We start from the raw sequence: 27,261 nt of genomic DNA on the forward strand, positions 1-27,261 counted from the left end.
TCCCCCGAGGCTCCCCGAGGTCCCTCCCCCCAACATCCGCCGGGGCCCCTCTCCCGGATGCGCCGCTCCCACGTGCGCAGGGGGGTCTCGGCGGGAAGGCGCCCCGCTCCGGCCCCGGCCCCTCCCCCGCCGAGCCCCCGCCGAAGCCCCGCCCCGCGCCTTGCCTTCCTCGGCCCTCCCCTCCCCCTCCCCGAAGCCAGACTCGGCCAATCAGCGCCCCCGGGGCTCGGGGTCCCCCCCCCGCGGGTGGGGGCGGCCCCGCCGCCCGGGTGTAGTCTCCGGGCTTCCGGCAGCCGGGCTCACTGGCTCGGGGACGCCGCCTCCCGCTCCCGCCGCTGCCGCCGCCGCCGCGCGCTCCGAGCTGCCGGGAGCCCCCCCCCCCCGTCGCAGGCCGCCCCCCGCCCCCCGCCCCCCGCCCCCCGCCCCGAGGTGCCCGGCGGCCGCTAACGGTCCGCGGGAAGGAGCCCGGCCGCCCGCCGTCGCGCCCGGCGGCCCCGGAGGAGCCCCGAGGCCCGGGGCCGGGATGGCGGCGGAGGCCGGGCCGGGCAGCCCCAAGCGCGGCGCGGCCAACGGCGCGGCGGCGGGCGCCGAGGCTGCCCCGGGCGGCGCGGGCGGCCGGCGGTGCCTGCGCGCCAACCTGCTGGTGCTGCTGACGCTGGGCGGCGTGGCGGCGGGCGCGGCGGGCGGCCTGGCCGTGGCGCGCTGGGCGCCGCGCCTGGAGCCGCCGCAGCGGGCCGCCTTCGCCTTCCCGGGCGAGCTGCTGCTGCGCCTGCTGCGCCTCGTCATCCTGCCGCTGGTGGTGTGCAGCCTGGTGGGCGGCGCCGCCAGCCTGGACCCGGCCTCGCTGGGCCGCATGGGCGGCTGGGCGCTGCTCTTCTTCCTGCTCACCACGCTGCTGGCCTCGGCGCTCGGCCTCGGCCTGGCCTTCGCGCTGCGCCCGGGCCTGGGCACCGCCGCGCCCGCCGCCGCCGCCGCGCGCCTGCCGCCGCCCAAGGAGGTGCTGGACTCCTTCCTGGACCTCTTCAGGTAGCGCCCGCCCGGCCCGGCCGCCGCTGCCACGTGGGCGCCCGGGATGCGCGGGGCCCGGGGCTCCTCTCTGGTCCTGCCCTCCCTCGGGTGGGTTTGGGTGCGGAGGGGGCCGGGGCTCCTCTCTCTCTGGTCCTGCCCTCCCTCGGGTGGGTTTGGGTGCGGAGGGGGCCGGGGCTCCTCTCTGGTCCTGCCCTCCCTCGGGTGGGTTTGGGTGCGGAGGGGGCCGGGGCTCCTCTCTGGTCCTGCCCTCCCTCGGGTGGGTTTGGGTGCGGAGGGGGCCGGGGCTCCTCTCTGGTCCTGCCCTCCCTCGGGTGGGTTTGGGTGCGGAGGGGGCCGGGGCTCCTCTCTGGTCCTGCCCTCCCTCGGGTGGGTTTGGGTGCGGAGGGGGCCGGGGCTCCTCTCTGGTCCTGCCCTCCCTCGGGTGGGTTTGGGTGCGGAGGGGGCCGGGGCTCCTCTCTGGTCCTGCCCTCCCTCGGGTGGGTTTGGGTGCGGAGGGGGCCGGGGCTCCTCTCTGGTCCTGCCCTCCCTCGGGTGGGTTTGGGTGCGGAGGGGGCCCGGGGCTCCTCTCTGGTCCTGCCCTCCCTCGGGTGGGTTTGGGTGCGGAGGGGGCCGGGGCTCCTCTCTCTCTGGTCCTGCCCTCCCTCGGGTGGGTTTGGGTGGGGAGGGGGCCGGGGCTCCTCTCTCTCTGATCCTGCCCTCCCTCGGGTGGGTTTGGGTGCGGAGGGGCCCGGGTCTCCTCTCTCTAATCCTGCCCTCCCTCGGGTGGGTTTGGGTGGGGAGGGGCCCGGGTCTCCTCTCTCTGATCCTGCCCTCCCTCGGGTGGGTTTGGGTGGGGAGGGGGCCGGGGCTCCTCTCTCTCTGGTCCTGCCCTCCCTCGGGTGGGTTTGGGTGCAGAGGGGCCCGGGTCTCCTCTCTCTAATCCTGCCCTCCCTCGGGTGGGTTTGGGTGTGGAGGGGCCCGGGTCTCCTCTCTCTGATCCTGCCCTCCCTCGGGTGGGTTTGGATGGGGAGGGAGCCAGGGCTTTTCTCTCTGATCCTGCCCTCCCTCGGGTGGGTTTGGATGGGGAGGGGGCCGGGGCTCTCCTCTCTGGTCCTGCCCTCCCTCGGGTGGGTTTGGGTGGGGAGGGGCCCGGGTCTCCTCTCTCTGATCCTGCCCTCCCTCGGGTGGGTTTGGGTGGGGAGGGGCCCGGGTCTCTCCTATCTGATCCTGCCCTCCCTCGGGTGGGTTTGGGTGGGGAGGGGCCCGGGTCTCCTCTCTCTGATCCTGCCCTCCCTCGGGTGGGTTTGGGTGGGGAGGGGCCCGGGTCTCCTCTCTCTGATCCTGCCCTCCCTCGGGTGGGTTTGGGTGTGGAGGGGCCCGGGTCTCCTCTCTCTCTGATCCTGCCCTCCCTCGGATGGGTTTGGGTGCAGAGGGGGCCAGGGCTTTTCTCTCTCAGATTCTGCCCTCCCTCGGGTGGGTTTGGATGGGGAGGGGGCCAGGGCTTTTCTCTCTCAGATTCTGCCCTCCCTCGGGTGGGTTTGGATGGGGAGGAGAGGCTCCCCACCCAAGAAACCTCTGGGGAGGCTGAAACTTTTTCCTGTATAGGGGTAAACGTGTTCCTCTTGAGTCCCGCCTAGCCCAGCTTCTGGGGAACCTGCCCAGCCGACCTACTCCCACCTCAGCTGACCCTCCCCTCCCTACCCTCAGCTTTCCACTGAAAAGCCATGCCCATTCCCGGCTGAGGATCTGGCTTTTGGGTGGACAGCTGTGTCCAGATATGTTCCTTCTACCGTCCCCACCCCCGCGTAGATGATTCAATATTTCTGTTTAGGGAACTGGAATGTTTGGAACAATCTGAGATCATGAGCAATTAATTCACTTAACCTCTCAGGACCTCAATGGGCGAAGTGAAAGGTTCCATTTCGGGGGGACCCTTCAGGGGGCACAGTTCATTTGCACAGAGAGGGAGGCCGAGGTTCTGTGAGATGATGGATTGACTGGCACCTCAGGGCTGAGAGTCATTGGCTGAACCTGAGCCGACCAGGGCTACAAGCCCCAGACACCTTGAGGTGTCTCTATGACTTAGGAAGAGCAGAAATGGCTTTCCAACCTCCATCTGAGAGATGAGCAGCCCCAGTGGCTTGACCACAGTCACTAGGCCTGTGGACTGCAGGGCTAGGGCTATTTCCCAGTGCCAGGGCACTCTCTCCTTGACTGGTTTCCTCTGCCAGGTGGGGAGGCGAACTGCTGTACCCAGAGACGCTTACTAATTGTGGGACCCTGGGCAAGTCACTTACCAAACCCCCATTTGCCTGGGCTGCCTTGGCATAGGTATAGTTACAGCACCTACTTTGCATCTTTCATCATGAGGATCAAATGAGATTCTATCTGCAAAATATTTAGAAATATAAATGCTTATCCCCTTTCCTTCATCTATAGTTGAACTTTTGGGACTAGGGCCGGACCCTGAGTTCTCTGGGCTTCTGGGACTGTGTTTACAGGGGCTGTGTTGACTTTGCACTGTTAGGCGTGTCAGGGGGATGGGCCCATTAGGGAGGGCTGCTTCCTCCCCTCCCACCTGTGGCAGGACAGGGAGATAATCTTGGAGGCCGAGGGGGACCTGCTGCCAGCCTCTGATAAGCCTTAACCTGGTGAGGAAGGAGGAGAAGCCAGTGCAGGTAGTGAAGCTTCACTGACTTCACATTCACGGGCCAGTGCCCAAGACCCTTTTTAACTCCATACACATACTCTGTTCTCAAACAGACAGAGGATCCATACCCAGACACATAGACACTTGAATGTGGCAGGGACTTACTCATTCCAACACATTTCTCTTCCCCTCCCCCACAGAGTTTCTGTATCTCTTTCACACATACACATTCTGTCTCCATCTCTCACACATATATGTCTCTCTCTTACACACACACACACGCGCAGAGTCTTGTCTCCCTTTCTCACAACAAAGTTTCTCTCACAGTCATCTGTCTGGCTCTCCCTCTCACACACACAGTTTCTCTGTATCTCACACACATTGTCTCTTTCATACTGTCACACACACAATTTCTCTCATACACACACACTTGTCTTTCTGTCTCACACACTGTTATCACACACACAAACTCACACACAGCCTCTGTCTTGGGTCTCACATCCCCTTTGCTTTTCCAAACAACTTCACCGATTGACACAATCCCCCCCCCCCAAGGGATGATGAACATTTGCAACCTCTGCAATGTCTGCCTGGGTGACCATCTGTCCAGGAGCAGGTGCTTAAGAGGGAGGATCAACCACGGGGTGAAAGAGTGCTTGGGTCCCCCCCAACCTTTGTATCTGGCCTAGCCATCTGTCCAAGTGTGTCACAGGGAAATGCAGCTGCTGTGTGACGGTCTCTGATGAGTTACAGAAACAAGTCTGTGCACAAGGCAGGTCTTGTATGTATTTAATGTCCATGTATCACATAGACCCACAGATGTCTACTGGAAGAAAGGTGGCTTTTCTCCCGCAGACTTGAGTGTGGGGCAGGATAGCTTACCAGGAGACGTGAAGCCTGGTGGGCCGAGGACACTTCCTCTCGTCCTCGGGGCCTGGCTTTTATCTACTGCTGAAGTGTGTGTGCCTGGGGCAGGGGGGATGTTTCCCTTTCCTGCCAAGTTACAACTAATCAGAAGCTTGCAGGAGGCCCAGAGGGGGTGGGGTGGGGGTAGTTGAAGGCTCACAGGGAGCAGCAGAAGCTCTACTTGAATCCAGATCCTCAGATTTGAAATCATGTGCTTCCCTCCCTCCAGAAAGGTTCCTGCTTCTGCCACCACCCTGATCCCTCCCTGCCTGCTCTCGGCCCCACACCCCAAGTTTCCCTCCTCAGTATCCACAGTCTGCCCAGCTTCATGGTGTAGCAATGCCAGCTGGTGGGGAGGACCAAGGGATCCAGGCTGGCCTCCTCCACCCTGTCTTGGAGACAGGCCTTCCCTCCCTTTAAACAGACTGATACATCTCTTGGGCTGAAAGGACTAGATCTGAGCATGATCCCTCTGAGAACTCTGCCCTCCTTCCATCTTCTAATTCCAAGGCCAGAAAGAACTGCTTGTCCTCTCTTCTCTTCTGGCCCTTCCCACTTCCCTTCCCCTGGTATTAAAGGGCCACCAAGGTCCCCTGCCCCAACCAACCCATAACTAGGTGACTGGGCAGAGACTTGATTGGGGGGGCTGGAAGGACCTAGAGTCATGTTGGACAGGGGTGTGAATTAATGTCTTGTGTTTTTATAGGAATATCTTTCCTGATAACCTGGTATCAGCGGCCTTCCGCTCTGTAAGTCTTACTAAAGGGTTGAGTGATTGGAAAGGAGGGCTTATAGCAAACCTTAGGAAATAATCCTTTTCTCCCTAATTCCTTTCACCTCAGTATTCCACCGAGTATGAGCTGAGTGAGAACAAGCTGAATGAGACCAATGTGACCACAGTGAAGGTAATTTTTGGCGGGTTCTGGAAGGCTACCTTTTTCCTTCTTCCTTCCCACCCCTTTCCTTCCTGTCCCTTCTCTCTCCCTTCTTACCCTCCTCCTTCCTGTCCCCCCTTTCCTCCTCCCTCTTCCTTCCCATCCCTCTACATCCTGTCCTCCCTCTCTCTCCTTTCTCCCTCTTTCCCTCTTCCTTCCTTTTTTTCCTCCACCCTCCCCTTCATCTGACTTTTCTAGTTCTTTTCACTTTCTTCTCACCCAGTTGGTCTTGGACTGGGCTTACCAGTAATTGTGAGCAAAGCAGAGCAAAGCAATTGAGAAAAGGATTGTTTGGAGGGGGAGTTGAAGAAAAAGAACCAAACTTTCTCTTCTGACCCTTTGAATCGTAAATGGAAGGCCAAGCAGTCCAGGGAAGGGTAGAGGCCAGGGAGCCACTAGGAGGCAGCAGAAAGCTGGGGGCACCCGCTGAGCAGTGGCCAGCAAGGATCCAGGTTAAATCACTTCCACAAGCTTTGGCCAATCCAGCCACTTGGATGGTGGAAACTTGGCATTGGTTGTTGACTTGTTCTGTCCAAACCACCATGGGCAGGGCCTTCGAGCCTTCTCCAAATCCTTCCTTTGACCCAAGCTAGAAGATTGTCTCTTGTGTATGGATCTGATTCAGCCTCTATTGCCAACCAAGTCACCTTCTATCGGTGACATTCAAGATGTTCTACAATTCAACATGATTTAACATTGCTCCTTTCTAGCCAAACTGGACTAGTATGCTCATCTCAGGTTTCTTTGCCTGAATCTTTCTCCAGATGCATTCTTTGCTTCTCTTGACCTATTTCCAAGATTTGGAATATGAAGCTGCCAGAGGGGCCATATTGAGCCCAAGCCCTCATTTTGTGGCTAAGGATTTTGGGATTCTGGAAGATCACACTTCAGAGTTGCTGTTCCTTCCACTGAACCACAGTTAAAATTTCCACTCATCCTTCAAAAGGCAACTAGAATATCACCTTCTCCAAGGTGGTTTCTTAGACACACCCCTATGGATCTCCTGGAGAGCTTCATTTTTTTTTCTCTCTAATGGAGTTATCCTGTAGTGAAACCTTGATCGTGGGTTTTAGGGTAGATGGCTGATAAAGACTTGGATTTGAATGCTGCCCTAGTCTTTTACTAGATCTGTGACCCTGGGCAAGTCATTAAGCTTACCTGAAATTCAGTTTATCTGTGAAATGGCAATGGTAATAGTATCTTCTTCATAGGGTTGTTTGGAGGATGCGATGAAATAATTTCCAAAAAGCACTCTACAAATATAAGCTGTTATTTGAACTTCTACACACAATAGGCAACATAAATCTTTGTTTTGTCTTGACTTTTCCTGACAAATATTTCCTCCCTGTCCTAGGAACCCATTGGGAGGGAAGTGGAGGGAATGAACATCTTGGGTCTAGTGGTATTTGCCATGGTGCTGGGGGTTGCCCTCCGTAAGATGGGGGCCGAAGGGGAGCTGCTCATCCGCTTCTTCAACTCTTTCAATGAGGCCACGATGATCATGGTGTCCTGGATCATGTGGTAGGTCTTCAGGGAGTGGGCTTTCTGGACCTTCCTCAGGTTGGAGGCTAGGAGAGAGGTGTTGCTCATTTGGAAATTCTGAGGCCAAGAGGGTGGGTGAGTGGGTGGCCTGAGAGCCAGCTTGGAGAGCTGAGGTCAAGGCCAAGGCTTCTTCTGCCTTGCAGGTATGCTCCCGTGGGCATTATGTTCCTGATTGCGGGCAAGATTGTGGAGATGGAAGATGTGGGCCAGCTCTTTGCCAGTCTGGGCAAATATGTCTGTTGCTGTGTCCTGGGACATATCATTCATGGACTGCTGGTGCTGCCCCTCATCTACTTGGTCATCACTCGCAAGAACCCTTACCACTTCCTGTGGGGCATTGTGCCAGCCTTGGCCACTGCCTTTGGGACCTCTTCCAGGTGGGTACCTGCCCAGGGAGCTGTCCAGGAGCCACCTTTGGAATAGGAAGGGTCTCTGAGAGGCTGGTCTGGCTTCCTTATCTCCAAGGAATGGGGCATGACCCAGGCCTCCCGTTTGTTGGCTTAACATGTTCTTGGACACTCTGGAACCCTTGAGTCCAGTCTTCCCATTCCCTTGAGTCAGTCTTCCCATTCACCCTTTATCTCAGCCTAGTATCTAGTATTTCATCTGAATTTTCGTGGTTCACATCTTTGGAGCCCTTAGGCCCCTCCCTCCTAAAATGAAGGAATGGGACAAGACATCTTTAGTCCCTGAGGGAGCATCTTGGAGCAGAATCCAGTCACACCCCGATGTCCTTAATTATCTCCAGCTCAGCCACACTCCCACTGATGATGGAGTGCGTAGAGGAGAAAAATGGGGTTTCCAAACACATCAGCCGGTTCATCCTTCCCATTGGGGCCACAGTAAACATGGATGGCGCTGCCCTCTTCCAGTGTGTGGCTGCTGTCTTCATTGCCCAGCTAAACAACGTGCCTCTCAAATTCATCCAAGTCATCACGATCCTGTGAGCAGGGAGGTGGGGAGGCCGGGCACCCAGCATGGGGTTGGGGGTGGGAATGAACAGAGTGAATGTGGAGAGTGGAGCCAACGTGGATCAGAGCAAATGGAGGTACATTGGAATGATTCCAAATGGGGGCAGGGACGGTGAGGGAGACCTTGAAGGCTTGAGATAGATGGGATGGGGGAGTTGATTCAGAACAGAAGGATGGGGAGTTGACTTGGGACAGAGGGCTGGGATGGGGGGGGTCAACCTGGGATAGGGTAGGGTAAGGAGTTGCCTCTGACCTATGAACTCCTTCCCTTTTGCAGCATCACCGCCACAGCCTCAAGTGTGGGTGCAGCGGGCATTCCTGCTGGTGGCGTGCTGACCCTGGCCATCATCCTGGAAGCCATCAGTTTGCCCACCAAAGACATCTCCTTCATCCTGGCTGTGGATTGGCTGGTGTGAGTGCTCTGGGTTTCCTTTCTCCTACCTCAAAATTCACAGGTTGAAGGTGTTAATGTGCTTGGGGCAGGTTTTCCTGAATTGGTGGGAGCAAACCCTGGGGAATTCAACTCAGCTTCCTGCTGGCTCTCATCCCGCCGCCTCTTAGCTCTCTCCTCTACTCACAGGGACCGCTTCTGCACGGTCATCAATGTGGAAGGGGATGCCTTTGGAGCTGGCCTGCTTCAGTGCTACGTGGACCATCATGAGACAGGTCTGGGGAGTCTGGGGCCCGAGCTGGCAGAGGTCAAAGACGCTGCCTCCATGGTGCCCGTGTCCCCTGAGGCCGATCCTCTCATTCTCAAGTCAGTCAAGTTCGGTGACCCTGCTGGGAATGCCCACACCTGTGAGAAGGAGTCTGTCATGTAGAGCTGCTGCCCGAGCTCTACCCCAGAGGAAACTTAAGAGGCCTTGGACTCTTTGTCGGGCTCCACAAAGATTGGGAGACGATCCTTTTTGGAAGGAGGCCCCTTTCCCATACTCCAGTGCCCTAGGGGCATGAGCCTTGCTTCTCTGGGCTACAGAAGCACTTGACTACTGCAGGAGATGATGGGTTCCAAGCCATGGCCTCTCCCCCATCATCTCCTGGGGTGGGAAGTGTCCCCTTTGAAACCCTGACTGCTGGTGTTTTGGAAGTGGCTTCTGGGATCCAGAAGGAGGGCTGGCCTGGCAGAGACCACTTGGGGACCCTGAACTGGACTCTTCAGTCCCTTTGCTGACCAAAGTTCTTTGGGATCTTCTCCCACCTACCTCTGTCCCCTCTTCGGGCTGATGATGCGTGTCTGGTGCCCCGTCCTCAGGACACATCACCTTGGCCTGTTCTTGGGCCGACTGAGCCAGAGTGACAGCAGCATCTCAGAGCTGGGGAGAGGGGAGCCCCCAAACTACTCCTGGCCAGTTGGCCCAGCCTGTTCCCTGTTAGGTTGGGGAGGGGGTGTGGTCCAAGGCAATAAATACGTGTAAACCTCACAGGGCGTGTACTCTTTTGGGGACATGGGTCAAAGGATGGAGCCCTTTGGAACTGGTGGGGGAGGGAGGGAAGACCAAGCCCTCCTGACCTTGGGGTGGGAGGGAGGAAGATTCTGAGATCCTGGCCACAAAGTTCCCCTCTTCCCAGCTGCCCCCCACTTCAATAGTTGGGGGAAAGTGCCCCCTAGTGGTTGAAGGGATTGGTGAACCACACACCAGACGGTCTGGGCCAGCCCCAAAGCAGGGGGTCTTTTATTGCTACCCTTGCCGAATTCCCCTCCCCAGGACCCCCACATTACTGGACAGCCTTGCTCCTCTCCATGTAGGACTAGGAGCTGGTCTGGCCTCTTGGGAGAGGGGGTTCCTGGTGGGCAGGCACTGACCCCTCAGGATCATCCGCTGCCTGCAAGGCTCTTGAGGGCTGGGTTGGGGTACTCTGGGTTCTCGATGGCCCCCGGCCCGAACTTGAGCTCCAAGAAGCGGCGGTAGTTGTTGGGTGCCTGGGCCAAGAAGCCTGCAAACTGGAGCGGCACCAGCGGATGGAGGAAGTGCTCAGGGAACTCCACGTCCTGGCGGTGGTCGAGCCACGTGTCCTTGGTCATGACACCATTGCGGGGGTAGAAGGGCCACAGGTCAACATGGAGGTGGTTGGTCTCACTGTACTGGACCCGGAAGAAGTCTCCCTCCACAGCCTTCTCCCACACGAAGCCTCGCTCGTCTACCACCGAGCCAAGCTCAGCCCCCCTCAGCTGCTCACAGTTGGCCACGTCCTCGAGGTAGATGCCCAGGTCAACATCGTAGTCCCAAGGGATGATGTCACCGTGCCGTACCGCTCCCAGCAGGCTCCCTCCTTCCAGCCAGTAGCGGACCCGGGCAGCCTCGAGGACACCAATGACGTGGCGGGCGGTCTCCCGAAGGGCCTGCAGGCAGCACGGGGGTGTCCAGCGGCCCTCGTAGAGGTAGGAAGGGGTATCACCCACCACTGTGTCAAAGCACCGGGTTGTCTCCTTGCCACAGCCGAACCACTCCTGCCTCCCACCCTCCCAACTGACCAAGCGCATGCCCAGCGTCCGCAGGAGTGCATCACGCCGAGCACGCCCTTCCTTCTCTGCCTTCCAGCGGGCATGGGCTGTGGCCAAGGGAGGCTGCCGGGCAGGGGCAAAAGGCAGGTCCAGCAGTCGCACGGACCAACCTCGGACCGAGGTCTGAAGGAAGAGGCCGGTGCTCATGGGCCGGGCCAGGGGGACAGAGAGGTTGAAGAGATCCCGTGTCCTGACCACCACCACGACCTCTCCGTCCAGGGCATCACAAAAGGGAGGGTCTGGAGCAGGGCCGTAGCTGGCTGTCCACTCACGGAGGTTCACCTCTAGTGCCAGGCAGTGTGGGGGGTTTGCTGTTGCCACAGGGGCAGCCACCAAGCGGGCATGGGTGGCCTTTAACTCCTCCACCATGCGCTGGAGCTGCCCGGGGGACTCTGCTCTCGTCCCGTCAGGCACCAGGGCCACAAACTCCGTGTCCACATAAGATTCAGGCTGGGAAGCAGCAGCTGGCCGATCTAGGGAAGGCTGGAGCAGGGCCAGTCGCACGTTGGGAACGGCAGGCAGGGCCAGGGGGGGGTAGGGGAGAGTGTCAGCAGCCACCACGATGGGCTGGGTGGGGTCATGGTGCAGAAAGGAGGCCACCACCTCGGGCACGGCATTGTCAAAGGCTTCAAACTCCCGGATGAGGACGGTGACCCGAGAGTCTGGGGCTGAGTAAGGGAGTCGGGGAGGCCGGGCCCGACCTCCCCGCCGACGCTGCTGCTGCAGCCGCAACACATAGAAGACGAGGAGGTTGACGGTAATAGCGGCCGCCAGTGCGACCTGGCAACGGGTAAGACGCATCTGGATTTCCAAAATGGGGCTGTCCAGGGGATCCTTGGCAGCCTCTAGATTTGGGAGGTGGGGAAAGGCAAGGAGCCATGAGGCTGGAGTCCCTTGGACGCTTCCTCAGACCTTTATGCCCCCCCCCCACTCCCTTTCTTCCCTCCGGAATCACCTTCACTTCCACCCTTCCACGTCTTGTCTTGAAGAGAGGACCATAAAAGCTCAACTAGTCCAAACCCCTCATTTTACAAAGAAGAAAACTGAGGTTTAAGAGGGCCAAGAGGTCATGATTCTCCAGGCAATAAAACTGGATTATCTGCCTTCAAATTCAGTGAAAATCCTGTTAGCACTAAACTGGGCTCCCTGTTCCACTGGACTCTTCCTTCTGGTGGTGACCAGCTTGAGCATTTCTGCTTAACCTGTCCCAGAGTTGGGAAACCTGATTCTGTCTCTGCTTTGGGTCCCACAGACTAGGGCCTCAGTCCTCCTCTCAGTGGGATGTGGGGGAAGCCAAGCCTCCAGCCAGACTGACTCCTGCCCCCTTCCTCTTTCTCTCTTGGCCCTGGAAGAACCCAGGCTCCCCTCAAGGGGCCTTGGGGGTCAACATCTAGCTCCCTGGTCTTAGGCTCTAAGAGGTTGATTGGTGCCCATCCATGGATCCCAGGGACAGAGACCAGTTCTGAGCCACAGTTCAAGTTCTGGATGATGCAGGGCAAACCTCTGTTCCTACGCAGGGCCTGGCGTGCGATTTTGAGGGGCTCCTGTCTCCACCACAGTTGGGCAGGACAGACTCAATAAAGATGAGCTAAAAGGAGGATCTGTCCCGTTGCTGCCAACTCAGGCTCTCCTCTAGCCCTGCCCAGACTGGTCCTGGCAGGCTGAGCTAGCTCCAGGAAGGTTTCCATTTCCTGTCTTTCTTCTACCACCTTTCCCTTCACTGGCCCCCCTCAAACATGCCCTCAGCAAACTCAACAGCTTCCTTTCCAGACCTTTAATTCTATCACGCCTACCTAGTCACAGTACATAGGCATTGAAAGGCCTTGTAGAAGAAGGCAGCACAGTGTGGTGGCAAGCTCACTGACTACTGGGTCTGAGTTCAAATCTCCCTGCTGACCCAATGGTCCTCCTGTGGCTCCTCAGATTCCTCAGCTGTAAAAGGAAGAAAGCTAGGTTTGGGGGTCCCCTCTGGCCCTAGAGACGGCATCCCAGGATCACTGAGTTCAACCTGGGTTATTTTACCAATGAGACTGACGCATAGGAGGGGGAGGATTCTGGGCAAAGTGGCATGGGCAGTGGGTAGCAGCCTCCCTTTTGTGAACCTACCATTCAAAGGTTTGCCCTATTGGGAATGTGACCCTGGGCTGGGTTCAGGAAGATGGAGATGGGGGTGGGGGGAGGAAGAAAAGTGAGAGAGGTAAGGCATAGTCCCAGGCCTCCTCTCTAGGAGGGGAGACAAGACAGACAGATCGCTACCGTACCAGTATACTGCTGGGTTGAGAAGGGATATTGGATGTCATCTCCAAGGCCCTGCTTGCCATCCTAGCTCTGACCCTGGGAGAGTCCCTTCCTTTCTCTGGGCCTCAGTTTCCCCATCTGTTAAAGGGATGTTCTGGTTCTCTGATGGTCTAGATTTCTGAGAAATGAGCGTTGGCATGTGGGTGGAAGGGGAGTAACCCAGCCCACATCCCAGTTCACCCCAGTTCCTATTCCAACCCAGTAGGCCATCTCAAAGCCCCCCCCCCCAAGGAAGGGGGCCCTGGAGCTTACCTTTTTAGGAGAGAGGTGTATAGAAATCCCCAAGGCTGATGGCTTTTCCTGCTGAGGGGTTAGGGAGAGAGAAGAAGCCTGAATCAGATGCAACTTTGGGACCCCTTTCAGGGGACTGGCATCTCACCAAAGAGCGCAGCTCTGCAGCTTTGACATGGCCCCCCTTCGGGTTTGCATAGTATACTCCAGTGAATGGTGGAGCTGTCCCCTAGGAAGGGGCAGGGCTGGTTTTCTGCCTTTCTCAAGGAGGGCCAGTGAATGGGGGAGGGAAAAGACTTGGCCTCCCCTTAGAAGGGGTGGAGTAACCACTGGTAACTTGGAACGCCTTTCTCCTCTATCTGTCTAGATTTAGGAGAGGGGTGAGTGCAGAAGAGGGAGCCTGATGTCCAGTAACCATAGCAACCTGCTCCCCTCCTCCCAAGTGCAAACCCAAGCCCAGCATCCCGTCTCTGGGTGGGTCTGGACACCTTCAAAGAAACTGAGCAGAATGGCCTGTAACCATAGCAACCATTATTCCTAATTAGGGCCCCCTCCCCCCAATCTCCTCCCCAGCTTGTTACCTGTGTGTGGTTGAGGGGGGAGGGGAAGCGGCGCGGCCATCACCCTTTCTCTGGGCATTAGCTCACCGGGGTCTAGGTGGTACTGGGCCTGGATACCATAGCAACCTGCCTAGCTGGGGATGGACTAAGCAGCTGTCTGGGAAGGGGCAAGATTAAGGTGCCCATAGTAACGGCTCTAAGGTGGTTGCCGTGGCAACCGGCCGATGGGAATGGGGAGGAGGGCCTAGGGGGACAAAATGACGGGTTACGGTTGGCCACTGATCCGGACCCCGGGAGTCCTGGCATTGCGGAGGGGGTGGGGGGGAAGAGGACTCGAAGCGGGTCATTGCCACGACAAGCAGGCGGGCCGGGTGGGGGGGGGCAGGGGAGGCTCGCGGAGGCCCGCAGGATTGCTATGGCAACCCGAGGGGCGGGGACAAGGCGTGGAGTGGCGGCTCGCTGTCGCTATAGCAGCCGGCGTGCGTGGGGGCGGGGCCGAAGTGCGCCGTCGCCATAACGACCGTGGCGGGCAGGGAGGGAGGAGCCTCGGGAGGGGCTGGAACGGAGGGGGCGCGGGGAGGCGGGCCCAGGCGGGGCTCGGATTCGGGGGGGGGGGGCGGAGGGGGGGGGCCAAGGGTCCGTCGGTCGCTATAGGAACCGGCGCGAGGGGCGGGGCGACAAGGGCGGGATGGGGAGGGCCGGGGCCCCGGGCGGCCCTCCCGGCGCGCGGCCGCCGCCCCGCGCGCCTCCCTCGGGGGCCCAAAGCGCGCGTGCGCGGCCCCAGCAGCGCGAGGCTCCTCCTCCCCGCCCCCGCCCCCGCCGCCGCGGGCTCGAGCGCGCGTGCGCGCGGGCAACCGCCGTCCGCGAGGGCGAGGGAGGCGCGCGGGGCAGGCGGCGGCCCGCGAGGGCGCGCGCGCGCTCCAGCCGCCGGCCTCCATGATGGAGGAGCGAGCGGCCCCCGCCGCCGCCGCCGCCGCAGCCGCCGCCGCCGCCGCCGCCGCCGCCGCCCCCGCCTGCCGCCCGCCAGCTCCCGGCCCCGCCAAGGGCGGCGGCGGCGGCGGCGGCGGGGGCAGCCCCGGGGCCGGCCCGGAGCCGCTGAGCCTGCCCGGCATCCTGCACTTCATCCAGCACGAGTGGGCGCGCTTCGAGGCGGAGAAGGCGCGCTGGGAGGCCGAGCGGGCCGAGCTGCAGGTGAGCCGCCGCCGCCCCCCGCCCGCTCCGCCCGCTCCGCCCCCCGCCCCGGCCCGCGGGCCCCTCACCCGCCGCCGCCGCCGCCGCCGCCGCCGCCGCCGCCATCTTGGAGAGCAATGGCCGCCGCCCCCCCGCGGGAGGGAGCGCCGAGGGGAGGGGGAGCGGGGAGCGACCCCCGGCGGGGCTCCTGCGCCCACGGGAGGGGGGGGCAAGGCGGGGACCCCCGCCGTGGTGGGGGCGGAGCGGGCGGCCGGGCCCTCCGGGGTGGGCCGCCCCAGATCGGGGTCCCCAGTTCCGCCACCGGCTGCCGGTGAGGGGGCGCGGGGTCACCCCGCGTGGGCACGGGGGGCGGGGCGTCCGTGGCCCCGGGCAGGCCCCCCTTTGGGCCTCAGTTTCCTCATCTCTAAAGGGGGAGGGGGCACCCGACAGTCTCGAAGGCGTGGCTCGGTGTGGGCCCCCCGGGGGGCTGAGCGGGCATTGCCGACAGAAGGAACCCAGAACGGGGCGCGTGGGCACCCCAGCATGGGCGGGGGGCTCTGGGCTGACAGCACCTCCATGAATGCGCTTCTGCTCTGGGGGAGGCAACGTGGGCAAAATTGGGGGGCTGGAGAGAGACTGCATGGAATGCTCTGTGCCACCCCCTTACTGGGAACGGGACGGGACGTGCCAGCCCGACAGGCCGCTTAGTATTTTAGCCCCAACAGTTGTGTAAACAACTTACTATTTTTAGGTGAGAAAAAGTTCTGCCCCCCCCCCCAACAGAATTCATCCTTTTGGGACTTTTCAAGATTATTGTCAAAAACTTTTATTCCTGCTGGCTCCAGCCTGGCGTCTTTCTAAAGCCGCTTAGAACAGTAACGGGTAACCCTCCCTGACTGAAGCCATTCGGAGCCACTTACACCATGCCGCTGATGGACTTTGTTGGGGCCTCACCTTTGGGGGCACCTGCCCGGAGCAGCTTGTCTCAGGCCGAAGGATCTTCTGCGCCCTGTTCCTGCTGGTGGTGGGGTCACTTCTGTGCAGCCCCTCTCCCCCCTTTCTTGGTCTGCCACAGGGCTCTGACTCCCCTGGAAAGGAGGGGAGCTCACCCCCCAGGCAGAGCTGGGGCTGGAGCCTGGGGCCCCTTGCTCTTTACTGAGGAGCGGCCACAGCGAATGTGGCAGAGCAAGAAGTGCTGGGGGTCTTGGTCGCTGTGCCCCCCAGGGGCTGAGCAAGAGTCCCCTGCCCCTCAGGTGGCTGGCATCTGTCTGGTGCTTCAGGCAGTCCCCTGTGGGCTTGTAGCTTGTGAAGACCAGGAAAGTGAGGCTGAGGGGTTCCATGACTTCCTCCAGGTCACACGGGACAGGGCTGGGAATCCCTGCCAAGCTTCTTTCCAGCCGTGATTGGGGAGCCCCCAGGGAATGGGAACACTCACCCAAGGCCCCATTTCCTACGTGGAGTTCCTCCCATGCCTCCACAGGAGGCTTTCCCCAGGATGCTGCTCATGTACAGGTGCTTCTAGATCGGGGTGGAGGCCTGAGAGTTGGCTCAGCTTAGCCCAAGGTACAGAACCAGGGTCACTTGTGAGTCCAGGGGTCCGTCGCCTAGAGGGGGAGATTGAGATCCACCCAGGGCCACCTGGAGGAGATGAGAAGATGTCAAGGTTCCTAGCCCTCCCTGAGCCTCTAAAGGGAGGTGGGCGAGCTAGCTAGAGAGCCCAAAAGCTCAAGGGAATAGATGGCTGCCAGTGTCATGCCTTGTCTGCAGTAGATAATAGGAGAGGCCCTGGTAGAATCTGAATCCAGAGCTCCTCTGTCTCAGGCCCCTCTGGGACTGGCAGCCCCAAGGGCCACATGGACTCTTCTAGGTATCCCGTGAGCACTGAGGCCCTTCCTGGGGCTTCAGACCCAACTGCTGGAGAGAGCCTCTCCAAGAAGGGCAGATGTCTTGGCATCTGAAAGTCAAAGTGATGGGGTAAGAGTCCTGGACTCAGGAGCCCCAGCCAGGCACTCCCTGGCCTTGTGGCCAGGAACATTCAGTTCCTCAGTTAATCTCTGAATCCCACTGAATGGGATTGAGGAACAATCAAACATTAAGCACCTACTACATGTTAGCCAGTAGGGAAGGAAAGAAATCCTGCCTTCCAGGTGAGAGAGCACTGCCTCTGAGAAGGGTCTGTCAGACCCAGGCCAGAGAAGTGCACCATCATGTTTGGGAGAAAAAGACTGTAAGAGTCTGAAGGAAGGAGGCCACTTCCCTTCTGGGTGCTGGGGAGACCCAGGGCATGAGGAGGGTGGTGACCACATTTTGCTGTGAATGAAGAGATAGCAGGCTTCATTCACCCTGCGCCCGAGGACCAGCCTTGCTTAGTCACTAACCAGCTGGTTGTGTCTCATATAGGAAGGAGAGAGAGAGGAACAGCGGATGGGAAGGGGGAGAGATTTCTCAGCTCTGACTGGGTGGGTGGGAGTGTGGGGATGTGTTCTGGAAAACTGGGACCCTGCAGGGGGGTGGTGTGTGCGTGTGTGTGTGTGTGTGTGTGGCATCCCCGGGTAGGGATGAGCTTCTCTCTTTCTTCCCATTGCCCATTTTCCTTGCCATATTCCTCCTTATCCCCTCAGCTCAGGGCTCAGGGGTTGGCTGGCAGAGCTCATTGACCCTTTTGAGAACTGAGATTGATCTCATAGAGTCAGATCTACAGAGAAACTTTCTTCCTACTTGCCCACTGTGGTCCTGTGAGTGGTGCAGACCCTCGGAAGCTGGGGGCTTGAGTCAGGGAGGGCTACACGTTACTGTTCTAAGAAGCTTTAGAAAGATGTCAGGTTCGAGCCAGTAGTTTTACAGGTGGGAAAATTGAGGTCTGGAGAAGACTAGGAAGCTCCTTGAAGGGGAAGTTTGGGGGTGTGGATACTGAGTTTGGGTTGAAAAGCAGTTGCTTCAAGGCAAATCATGAAAGGTATTTAAGGCCATGCTAGAATAGAAGCCTTGGAAGTGTGAGCTGGAGTGTGTGTGTGTGTGGGGGGCCCAAGTGGGGGGATGGGGACACATGAATTTGACAATTTGAAGTAGCCACATGAATGTGAGGTTAGGGTGCTGGGGAGGGGGGAAGTAGTGCCTCTGCCTGGGTGTCCCCTCCTAAACTAAGGAGGAGAAATAGCAGAAGAGTGTGACAGTGGGAGAGAGGTGGGCTCAGGGCCTGAGGCTGGAGGCCGTGGTGGAGCCCCTCCCAAGGTGGGGTCCTCTCCTTTAGCCTCCCCTGGAGCATCTTTAGTTGATAATGTCCTATGGGCTCTGCTCAATGTTGCTAGAGGTGTCTGCAGACAGGCTGGTGACTGAGGGCTTCCTGGCCTCCTGGACCCTTGTTTGTGGGGGGAAGGCCATGGTCCTTCTCATTGGAGAAGACTGGAGCTCTGATTATGAAGGACTTTGTTCTATCTCCTGCCCCCTGACCTGGACCTCCCTATTTTCCTTCTTTTTCCTCTCAGGCCCAGGTGGCTTTTCTCCAAGGAGAAAGGAAGGGACAGGAGAACCTGAAGACGGACTTGGTGCGGCGGATCAAAATGTTAGAGTTTGCACTGAAGCAAGAACGGTAGGTGAGCTGTCCCCTCCTTGCTGCCCCCCACCCCAGGGGCTCTTGGGCAGAACCTTAGCGCAGTAAAGGCATGTGGTTCAGCTCTTGGGCTGGCTTTGCCAGGAGGCTGCCTGGGGCTTCCTGGGCTATGTGGGCCTGCTGGCTGGCAAGGCTTGCTTGGAGAAATGTGGAGACCTGTCTTGAGTATACAACTGTGGCCAAGGCCCCACGGAGAGCAGACACTAGAAGTCCATGTTACCAGAGGGCTCTGCAGCCGCTTGGGGAGTCCAAACATTGAAGCACGAAGCAACTAGAATGTCACAAAACAACATGGAAATATGGGAACAAGAAATAGAAGTGACTTGAGCACAGGTGCCTAGAGGATGGTCACTCTAAAGCTGCAGGGACAGTTCAAGGGCCACAGAGGCGAGCTGCCTTGCCCAGGACAGGCTGTTGAAGTCATATATTCGGGGGGCAGGGGTTCCAGCTGCAAATCCTGACTCTGGCTCTGGCCAGCCATCTCCCCTTGGGAGGCTGCGTAGTTCCATTTCCTCACCTTTAGAGTCCAGGTGACTGTTTGAACCTCTTCCAATTCTGTGACATCATTAACTTCTTCAAAGTGGTCGCCCAGTCTCCGGGGAGGGGAGCCTGGCATAGCACTTGTGGACCTCTGGTTGTCAGGGAGATTTTCTTCACGTTGACCTGAAGTGAGTTTCTCCACAATTCCAAGCACTGCTCTTCACTCTGCCTTTGGCAGCCCTTGCCCTCTGTGAAGATGGTGCCTGTGGCTCTCTGAGGGCATCCTTACCAGGCAGGGCCACCAGTGTTACCAACAGGAGGTTGCGGGGCTTTTGAGACCTCGTTGTGTAGAGGAGCCAGATTCTAGCCAAGGCACCTTGCCGGCCAGGCTGGCGTCCTCTTTTCCACCCAGCCACCTGTTGGTCTGCCATTGTCGCCTGCCCAGATGGCAGCAGGGCAAAGTCCTGGGTGACCTCAAAGGTGGAGCTGGATTCTCTTGACCTCCTTTTGGTCCTGCTTCCCTTGGGCAGTCAGTCTGAAGCAGCCCAGGGTGGATTGTGGCTGAAAGTGTCTGAAATGATAGAGTGAAAGAAGATGGAAGGTTTTTTCCCTTAACATGAGTCCATGGCTCCTTGGATTAAAACCCCTTATCTGGACTGGACATTGTTATTTGATTTTAGAACTTGTCCAGGGTCACCCAGACACCATCCCATCTGGGGGTCAAGCCCAGGGTCTCAGACACACACTCACCTGGGGTCTTTGCTGCTGACTACCTTCCTGCCACTCTCCAAGGTCCCTCCCGGCTCTCAAGTCTGAATTAGTCCAGCAGGTCTCCAACTTTTGGGTGTCAGGACCCCTTGGCTTTCTTTAAAATGATGAGGAGCCTCCCAAAGGCTTTTGTTTTGGGGGGTTATCTTGATATTTGACATATGAGAGAGGAAAGCAAGTCAGTCTATGTGAAATGGATTCTGTGGCTGGCCAGGGCCCTCGCTGATGGCCTCCTTTTCTTGCAGAGCCAAGTATCACAAACTGAAGTTTGGGACTGAATCCAACCAAGGAGAGAAGAAATCGGATGTGCTGGAACAAGGTGTGTGGATGGAGGTTGGGGGGAACCCGGGGGCTCCTCCCCAGATCCCTGCCCCCTCTGGGAGGCCTGGCTGCTATCAGGGGCCACCACCTTAGTTTCTGTCTTTCTCTGGTCAGTCCCCAATGGGCCTGTGGAGCCAGTCTCCTTGGAGAGCAGCCAGCTGGTGTGGAAGGAAGGTCGGCAGCTGCTGCGGCAGTAAGTGTCACTGGGGGCACAGGGCACAAGACCTCTGGAGGTTGCAGAGGGGGATCTTTGATGATAAATCTAGAGGGTTTCCCACAACTCCCTATGAACTCTGGGGTTGACCCTGCTCTGAAAGCCAAAAGATCATACTCTGAGCCTGCCTTTTGAGCATAAAGGAGAGCTGACTCTGGGGGGGAGAGAGGAGTCGGGGTTTTGCCCTTGAGCTCCCACTTTGCTGAGAGAGCCTCTGGTTTGCAGGAGGAGCATCCTGGGAAAGGCTCATCTTCCCTTATTTGACAGTGCCATAGGTCAAGAGCCTTCCAGGTTTCCCCAACCACCTTCCTTCCCTTCTTTCTCAAAGGTACTTGGAAGAAGTGGGCTACACGGACACTATCTTGGACATGCGTTCAAAGCGTGTGCGCTCCCTGCTCGGCCGCTCTGTGGAGCTGAATGGCGCAGCCGAGCCCGGCGACAGCGGCCCTGGGGGGCTGCCCACAGGGGAGTCAGTACTGGCGAAGCAGATTGAGGAGCAGATCAAGAGGTGAAGGCTGCCATCCTGACCCTGTGGTCTTGATTTTGGCCTGGGTCTGCCCCTTCCCATGTGGTAGCCCAGAATCCTGTGGCTTCCCTGATGACCAATAGACCCTATTATGTGGCAGGCATGGGCTGCGCCTCATTTGATTTGCAGGTTTTCTGTTTCCATGGGTGTGCTTGGCTATGTTACAGGTGGGGATTGAACTCTTGGAGAGACTGTCCTCTGCTCACACATCGGGCTGCCAGCCGAGTCAGGGCAAGATGCCTCTCTGCTGGGAATGTTGGCCCGCAGCCTCCCCAGGTCTCCTCCTGGGACATGTCCATCAGGGATTTAGCAGTCAGGCTTCAGGTCCCCCTATGCCTCAATTGGGGGACATTGGGTGAAACCTGAGTCTGAAACTCTGGATCTCTTGGGCAGGAATGCAGCAGGGAAGGAAGGTGCAGAGAGGCTGAGCAGCTCCGTGTTGGAGAAGATTCCGTTCCTGCAGAATTGTGAGGATGAAGACAGTGATGAGGAGGAGGAGCTGGAGAGCTTGCAGCCCAAGAAGCAGCGTGTCAAGGTTCGGGGGGGCTGCAGTTTCTTTGGAGGGAAACAGAAGATGCAGGAGGTGATGAGAGAGAAGTAGGGGATAGCAGTTTGTGGGTGGAGGAGAGAGGGGGAAACAGCAGTCTCTGTGTGGAGAGGGGGGATAGAGCAGGAATGATGAGAGTCAAGGAGGAGCCATTGGGGCAGAGCCCTGGATTCATGTCTTGGCTTTTCTGCTGACTAGCTTTGTGAGCTTGAGCAGATGAGGTGGTCTTCCTGGCTTCTGGCTTCTTCTTCAAGGGCCTGGAAGCCTGAACTAGGAGGGGCGGAGGGGCCTTTATTCTGGTCTTGTAGCACTGGTGGTTGGTGCATTTGAGGCAGAGCAAGGGTAGCTGAGGCCTGGGTGGGGGGCTGAGACCAGAGGGGCTTGGATAGACTCAGGAGGGGGCATTGAGGTGGCACATCCCTGGCTGATAGGGGTGGGCTGGGGGTCTGGGGCTGCCAGAACTCTGTCCCCAATTTCCTGACTTCTGTTCCCTCAGTTATCATCTAAGCCTCTGGTACCAGAGATGGACGAGGAGGAGGATGACGAAGACTCTGAAGACGCCATCAATGAGTTTGACTTTCTGGGCTCCGGGGAGGACGGGGATGGGTCTGCTGAAGCTCGCCGCAGTGGGGACGGCATTGAACTGGGTAAGCGGAGGTGGGGCATACACCCATCTCCCCAGAGGATGCAAGCCCGGCCTGGCACCATCTCCTCATCCCAACCTGCAGCTGCTTCCTGCCCTGGGCTGGTCTTCCTCCGATGGACCGGCGGGCAGGCTTCCTGAAAGGACCTCCCTCTGCAGGCCATGAGGAAGCCTGCAGGCTTGACCTCTGCCCTGGGGGGGGAGGGGAGGAAGCCTCGGGGAGGGGGAGGAAGCCTCGAGGAGAGGGAGAGAGCCGAGGTCTAGGCCTTTCCGAGAGCTAAGAAAAGCCTGAGAGCCGGAAGAAGCTGAGGATGGGCTGGGGCTGGGGAGGGCCAGTTGTCTTTCAGGTCCCCAAGCTCCCTGCTCCCTTGCTTCTTGCTTGGTCCTTGCCCCCCTGCTCTGCCTCTGACCTCCACTGATGGTTATGCTCCTCGGGGGGTAGATGAGCCCATGCTCCTGCCTCTTCCCTGGAGTGGGGAACCCCTGAGGGAACCAAGCAGCTCACCCCCTTGGTGCTTTTCCTTTCCCCCTGGTCAGAGAGTCGGCGGGTGAAGCTGCAGGGCATGCTGGCCGATCTTCGGGATGTTGATGGGCTGCCCCCAAAAGGGACCGGGCCACCCCCTGGCACACCACAGCCTCGACCCCATGATGGTGAGGATCCCCGGCACCTGGGGAGGGTCTTGGTGGGGGGGGGTGGATTTCAGCTCATTAGGAGGATTTAGGCTCTTAGTAGTGCCTTCCAGCAAGCTGATTTTGTGTCTGGGATAGTGGTGAGCGCCTTGTCATTGGAGGGCTTCCAGGGATCAGAGGCACTTGCTGGGGGTTGGCTCAGAATCCAGGGCTCCCCCCCGCCCCATGAGCTGGCTCTGCTTTCAGGCTCCCTGGGCTTCTCCTCTGAGGTCTTCATCATGGACACAATTGGGGGAGGAGAGGTGAGCCTGGGGGACTTGGCAGACCTCACCGTCAGCAACGACAATGACCTCAGCTGTGACGTGAGTCTAGAGAGGGTGGGAGGAAGGGAGGCTGGAAAGGGGCAGCCCAGAATGGACAGTGTTGAGAGGAAGCTTAGACTGGGGGAGGAGGGTGATTCTCAGCTGCAGGCAGGTAACAGGGAGGTGGGGGCCTGGGACCAGTCATTTAGCCTGGCTGTGGGTCCCCAAGTACAGTGGGGTGATTTCCTAAGAAGCCAGCTCCCTGTTTCTGGAGACTTCTGGAAGAAGCCGGGCAGAGATCCTCAGGTCCATCAATTTGCCTTGGAAAGGTCTTGATGGGAAGCTGAGGCTACTGGATCAATTGAGTTTGGGGGAAGTCTGAGCTGTATTTGGACTATAGCCCATGGGGTGTCTGGCCCCCACATGTCTATCTGGAGCAGCCGGTCAAAGTCTGTCTCCCCAAGACTGGGGGCAGCTACTGCACTTCCAGCCCCAGCCTCTCTCTCCTACCAAATATATGTATATTCAGGGGTGTGGCTTCCTTTTAAAAGCTTCTGAAGAGGGACTCAGGAAAGGTGAAGGACCCTTATGTCTTTCTCCTTCCTCCAGGAGGGGGCCAGACTGGATGACCTCTGAGATTGGGGGATCCCCTCGGCCCAGCCAGGTCGAGGAAGTTGAGTGGCTCAGAGAGTCCTAGATGTCTTTGCAGTTATTGGGCACCCCCTTGGAGGGCTGGAAGAGGGGAGTGTGCAGGGGCAATGAAGAGAGATGCCTTGTCTTCCCTTCCCCCCAGCTCTCTGACAGCAAAGATGCCTTCAAGAAGACCTGGAACCCCAAATTCACCCTCCGCTCCCACTATGATGGCATCCGCTCACTGGCCTTTCATCACAGTGAGTCGGCCTTGCTCACGGCCTCTGAAGACGGCACCCTGAAGCTTTGGAACCTGCAGAAGACTGTGACGGCCAAGAAGTGTGTGGGGGCCCTGACAAGGGGATGGGGAGACCCTGGAAGGGGGATGGGGGGACCCTGGGCATTGTTTGCTGACCCCTGCTTCCCTGTCCTCTTTTCTGTGCAGGAATGCTGCTCTGGATGTGGAGCCTATCCATGCCTTCCGGGCTCACAGGTGGGCAAAGGGCAGGAGGTTTAGTGTGAGGTCACTGTTGGGGGGGGGAGGCAGTGCCCAGATCACTGGGCCTGAAATCAGACCCTGGCCAAGTCACTGCCCACCTGCTTGCATCATTATTAGGATTGTTGTCATTATTCTGAGAAGTTGGCTCATGGCCCCCGAGTTCCAGGGAAGTGCCATGGCCAGGGCCACCCTGGACTAGAATGAGACTGTGTCACTAGGGGCCAGGGTGGGGGGACTTGGAGGAGGAATGCTGGTTGGCCTGTGTTGAGTCCCTGCTGCCCTGCCCCCTCCTTCCCCTCTCTAGGGGCCCGGTGTTGGCAGTGGCCATGGGGAGCCACAGTGAACACTGCTACAGTGGTGGGGCAGATGCCCGCATCCACTGCTGGAGAATCCCAGACCTCAACATGGACCCTTATGATGGCTATGGTGAGTGTGGACCCCCGGGCTCTCTTCCCCACCTTGGGAGGCCCCTTCCTGGGGACCCACCTGGGGGAGGCAGTTTGGAGGCTCAGAGACTAGGCTAAAGTGTTGGGGCTGTGCTGTGGGCAGTGGGGCTAGGGGACCCCTCCTTGGTGAGGGGAATCCGGCCTTGGGCCCCTCTGACAGGTGGGAATTCTACTGTGGGTTGGGCCTAGATCCTGGTGTGCTGAGCAGTGTTCTGGAGGGCCACGGGGACGCCGTGTGGGGCCTCGCCTTCAGCCCCACTTCGCACCGTCTGGCCTCCTGTTCTGCAGATGGCACCATTCGTATCTGGGACCCTAGTGGCAACAGCCCCACTTGCCTGTGCACTTTCCACACGGCTGGTGGTGAGTGGGCTGGAAGGTGGGGGGGAGACCCCTGGGGAGCTAGACCTGGACTCGAGGTGCCCTGGAGGGGAAGGGCTCCTGCCGCAGTCCAGTTCTCAGGGACTGAGCTTGGGGTCGAAGTTGGGGCTCTCAGTCCAGGGGAGGCAGGAGGCAGTGCAATCTTTCTCCCCCTCTCGCCCTGGACAGAACATGGGATCCCTACCTCCGTGGCCTTCACCAGCACAGAGCCAGCCCAGGCCGTTGCTTCCTTCCGCTCAGGTGACACGGTCCTCTACAACCTAGAGACTGGCAGTGCCCTGCTCACACTGGAGTCCCGAGGGAGCGGTGGTGAGCAGAGGCCCTGGAGGCAGGAAAGGGGAGGTGGGGCCCTGGACGGGGGAGGGGCAGATGGCAGCTGAAAGGGACTCTGGGAGGGCAAACTGGATCCAGGACGAGATCCCACCTGCTTGACCATTTCATTATAAGGAGGGGAGGATTCTCATCCCCATTAACGAGGGGGGGGAGCTGAAGCAGGCCACAAGCCATGCCCACTGTCCTGACGGTAGTTCCTTGTCGAGGGCCCAGATGGCCAGTGGGCTGGGAAAAGCGGAGACCTCGCAAGTGACCGTGTCTGGGCCTGGGCTTTTGTGCACTTCACACCTCCTCCCCTTCCTGGCAGGTCCCTCCCAGATCAACCAGGTGGTGAGCCACCCCAACCAGCCCCTCACCATTACTGCCCACGATGACAGAGGCATCCGGTTTCTGGACAATCGGACAGGTAGGAACATATGGCATATGCTCCCCCCTCCTGGCCAGACCCTGAGGGAGGTACGTTCCCCCCTGAGGGGGACGTTCTCAGGGGAGCCACCTCAAAGTTGTACCTGCTCTCACCCACACAGGGAAATCTGTGCATTCTATGGTTGCCCACCTGGATGCGGTGACCTGCCTGGCTGTGGACCCAAATGGTGTGTTCCTGATGTCCGGAAGTGAGTCTGGGAGAGGGCAGGACAGGGTGCCGCTTGAGGTGGGGCAGGAGGCTGGCAGGCTGGGAGGATTAGGGAGGAAGAGGAGCCCAGCAGGTGGCCCCTTGCTCTGGCCCCAATTTTTCAAGGGGCCGATGTTCCCCAGCATTGGGTCCTGTGGGTCTGGTGGCTGTGGGCCCCCCCCATGGCTGAGACTCAGCCGGGTGACTCCTCCCGCCAAGGCCACGACTGCTCCCTCCGCCTCTGGAGCCTGGACAATAAGACGTGCGTGCAGGAGATCACCGCACATCGGAAGAAGCACGAGGAAGCCATTCACGCCGTGGCCTGCCACCCCAGCAAGGCACTCATCGCCAGCGCCGGGGCCGATGCCCTGGCCAAGGTGTTTGTATGACGTCCCGCCGCCTCCCCCTCGTCCCGAGGAAGGGTGGGGCGGGGCAGGCGGCTGTCCAAGGTGAGTGGCCAGCTTTGTGTGTGACCAGACGGGCCTTCTCCCCGCTTCAGGTCCCCGCCAGTATGACTGGGGGAGGGCCGAGGGTGGGGGTGGGGAGGGGCAGCTTGGCATTCCTGTGGTTGGAATGGCATGGGTCTGACTGGCAGGGGTGGTGGGAGGTTATTTGTGGGGAGCTCTGCCCAACCACGGGTCTCCTGTTTTCCAGCCGGTGACTTTCTCCACTCCGCGCCTGGTCTGGGGGAGCACGACGCCTCAGCTCCCCACCCTGGTGGTGCTAGCGGCCTGTGGGGCCGGCCTTCTCCTGTCACTTTCCCGGCTCTCTCTGGGGGTGGGGAAGAAGATGGGAGCCCCTCATTGGCCTTGGGGACCCGATGCCTCCCCCGCTTCAGGAATCTGTTTCTCTTCTCCCTCCCCTCCCCGTGTGGGGCTCTCCATCCACCTTGGAGCCTCAGGCACAGGGCTGGGCCGGGGAAGCCGTCGTGCTGGGGGGTGCAGCCCCCCGCTGCCTTAGACCCCTCCATCCGCCTCACTGACCCTTATTTTGGGGCAGCGGAGAAGGACCCGAGGAGCCCGGGCAGGGGGACACGTGGGTGAGGATGCTTCTGGACCGAGGGTTGGGGGCCAGGACCCCCCTCCTGGGTTACCACCCTCGGGCCTGTGCTGCCCCTGAGAAACACACTTCTCCCCACCATGGGGGGACTGCCCAGGTGGGGGGCGGCAGGGGGGCTTGAGGGCGGGGTGTGGAATCCCTCGGCCCCCCACCCCGTCCACACTGTATATTCTGTATAAATCCATACACTTTTCACCGGAAGCCCAGCCCCCCGTTATCACTGTGTGATAGCCGTCGGTCCGGCCCCCCAGTCAGGGCTCCGGAGCTTTTCTTTGTATATTTATTTCTCACCTCAGCCGCCCCCCGCCCGCCCCCCGGCCCCCCCAGCCCCCCGGCCCCGCCCCCTCTGATCACCCCCTGTATGTGACAACCTGCCTCAATAAAACCTTTGGAATAAGACGCTCGTGTTTGGAGTTGGGGGGCTCCCGGGGACCCCCGGATGGGGGGTGGCCACAAGCTGCCCCATCTCCCCGCCCCCAGGCCGGCAG

General features: G+C 59.4%; 3 protein-coding genes across 9 annotated transcripts; 2 read left to right on the forward strand and 1 right to left on the reverse strand.

Moving 5' to 3' along the window:
- On the forward strand, positions 1-9,433 carry SLC1A5 (solute carrier family 1 member 5). The gene is made up of 8 exons (XM_074219191.1): positions 1-1,026; positions 5,271-5,313; positions 5,407-5,469; positions 6,854-7,020; positions 7,185-7,418; positions 7,790-7,984; positions 8,290-8,424; positions 8,593-9,433. Exons 1-8 carry the CDS (start codon positions 524-526, stop codon positions 8,831-8,833), a joined length of 1,581 nt encoding a protein of 526 aa, XP_074075292.1. The 5' UTR covers positions 1-523; the 3' UTR covers positions 8,834-9,433.
- FKRP (fukutin related protein) lies at positions 5,610-15,096 on the reverse strand. Of its 7 annotated transcripts, none has more exons than XM_074219194.1 (5): positions 14,864-15,096; positions 13,066-13,113; positions 12,777-12,931; positions 12,309-12,447; positions 5,610-11,360 (listed from the first exon to the last, which is right to left on the reverse strand). In XM_074219194.1, exon 5 carries the CDS (start codon positions 11,314-11,316, stop codon positions 9,826-9,828), a length of 1,491 nt encoding a protein of 496 aa, XP_074075295.1. In that variant the 5' UTR covers positions 11,317-11,360; positions 12,309-12,447; positions 12,777-12,931; positions 13,066-13,113; positions 14,864-15,096; the 3' UTR covers positions 5,610-9,825. The 7 variants fall into 7 exon arrangements, with proteins under 7 accessions (XP_074075295.1, XP_074075294.1, XP_074075293.1 ...); XM_074219193.1 differs by having other exon boundaries at positions 13,066-13,116; XM_074219192.1 differs by lacking the exon at positions 14,864-15,096 and adding an exon at positions 13,626-14,171 and having other exon boundaries at positions 13,066-13,116.
- Positions 14,526-27,172, forward strand: STRN4 (striatin 4). The gene is made up of 18 exons (XM_074219190.1): positions 14,526-14,795; positions 18,260-18,363; positions 19,878-19,951; positions 20,068-20,146; positions 20,496-20,675; positions 21,087-21,228; positions 21,737-21,887; positions 22,421-22,534; positions 22,760-22,875; positions 23,609-23,784; positions 23,891-23,938; positions 24,249-24,370; positions 24,580-24,750; positions 24,937-25,077; positions 25,409-25,507; positions 25,629-25,715; positions 25,934-26,163; positions 26,369-27,172. The coding sequence occupies exons 1-17, from the start codon at positions 14,541-14,543 to the stop codon at positions 26,101-26,103; spliced, it is 2,229 nt and encodes a 742-aa protein (XP_074075291.1). The 5' UTR covers positions 14,526-14,540; the 3' UTR covers positions 26,104-26,163; positions 26,369-27,172.
- The last annotated feature ends 89 nt before the right edge of the window (positions 27,173-27,261 follow it).

This window comes from Macrotis lagotis, chromosome 1, assembly GCF_037893015.1.
Source record: "Macrotis lagotis isolate mMagLag1 chromosome 1, bilby.v1.9.chrom.fasta, whole genome shotgun sequence".
Classification (NCBI taxonomy): Eukaryota; Metazoa; Chordata; class Mammalia; order Peramelemorphia; family Peramelidae; genus Macrotis; species Macrotis lagotis.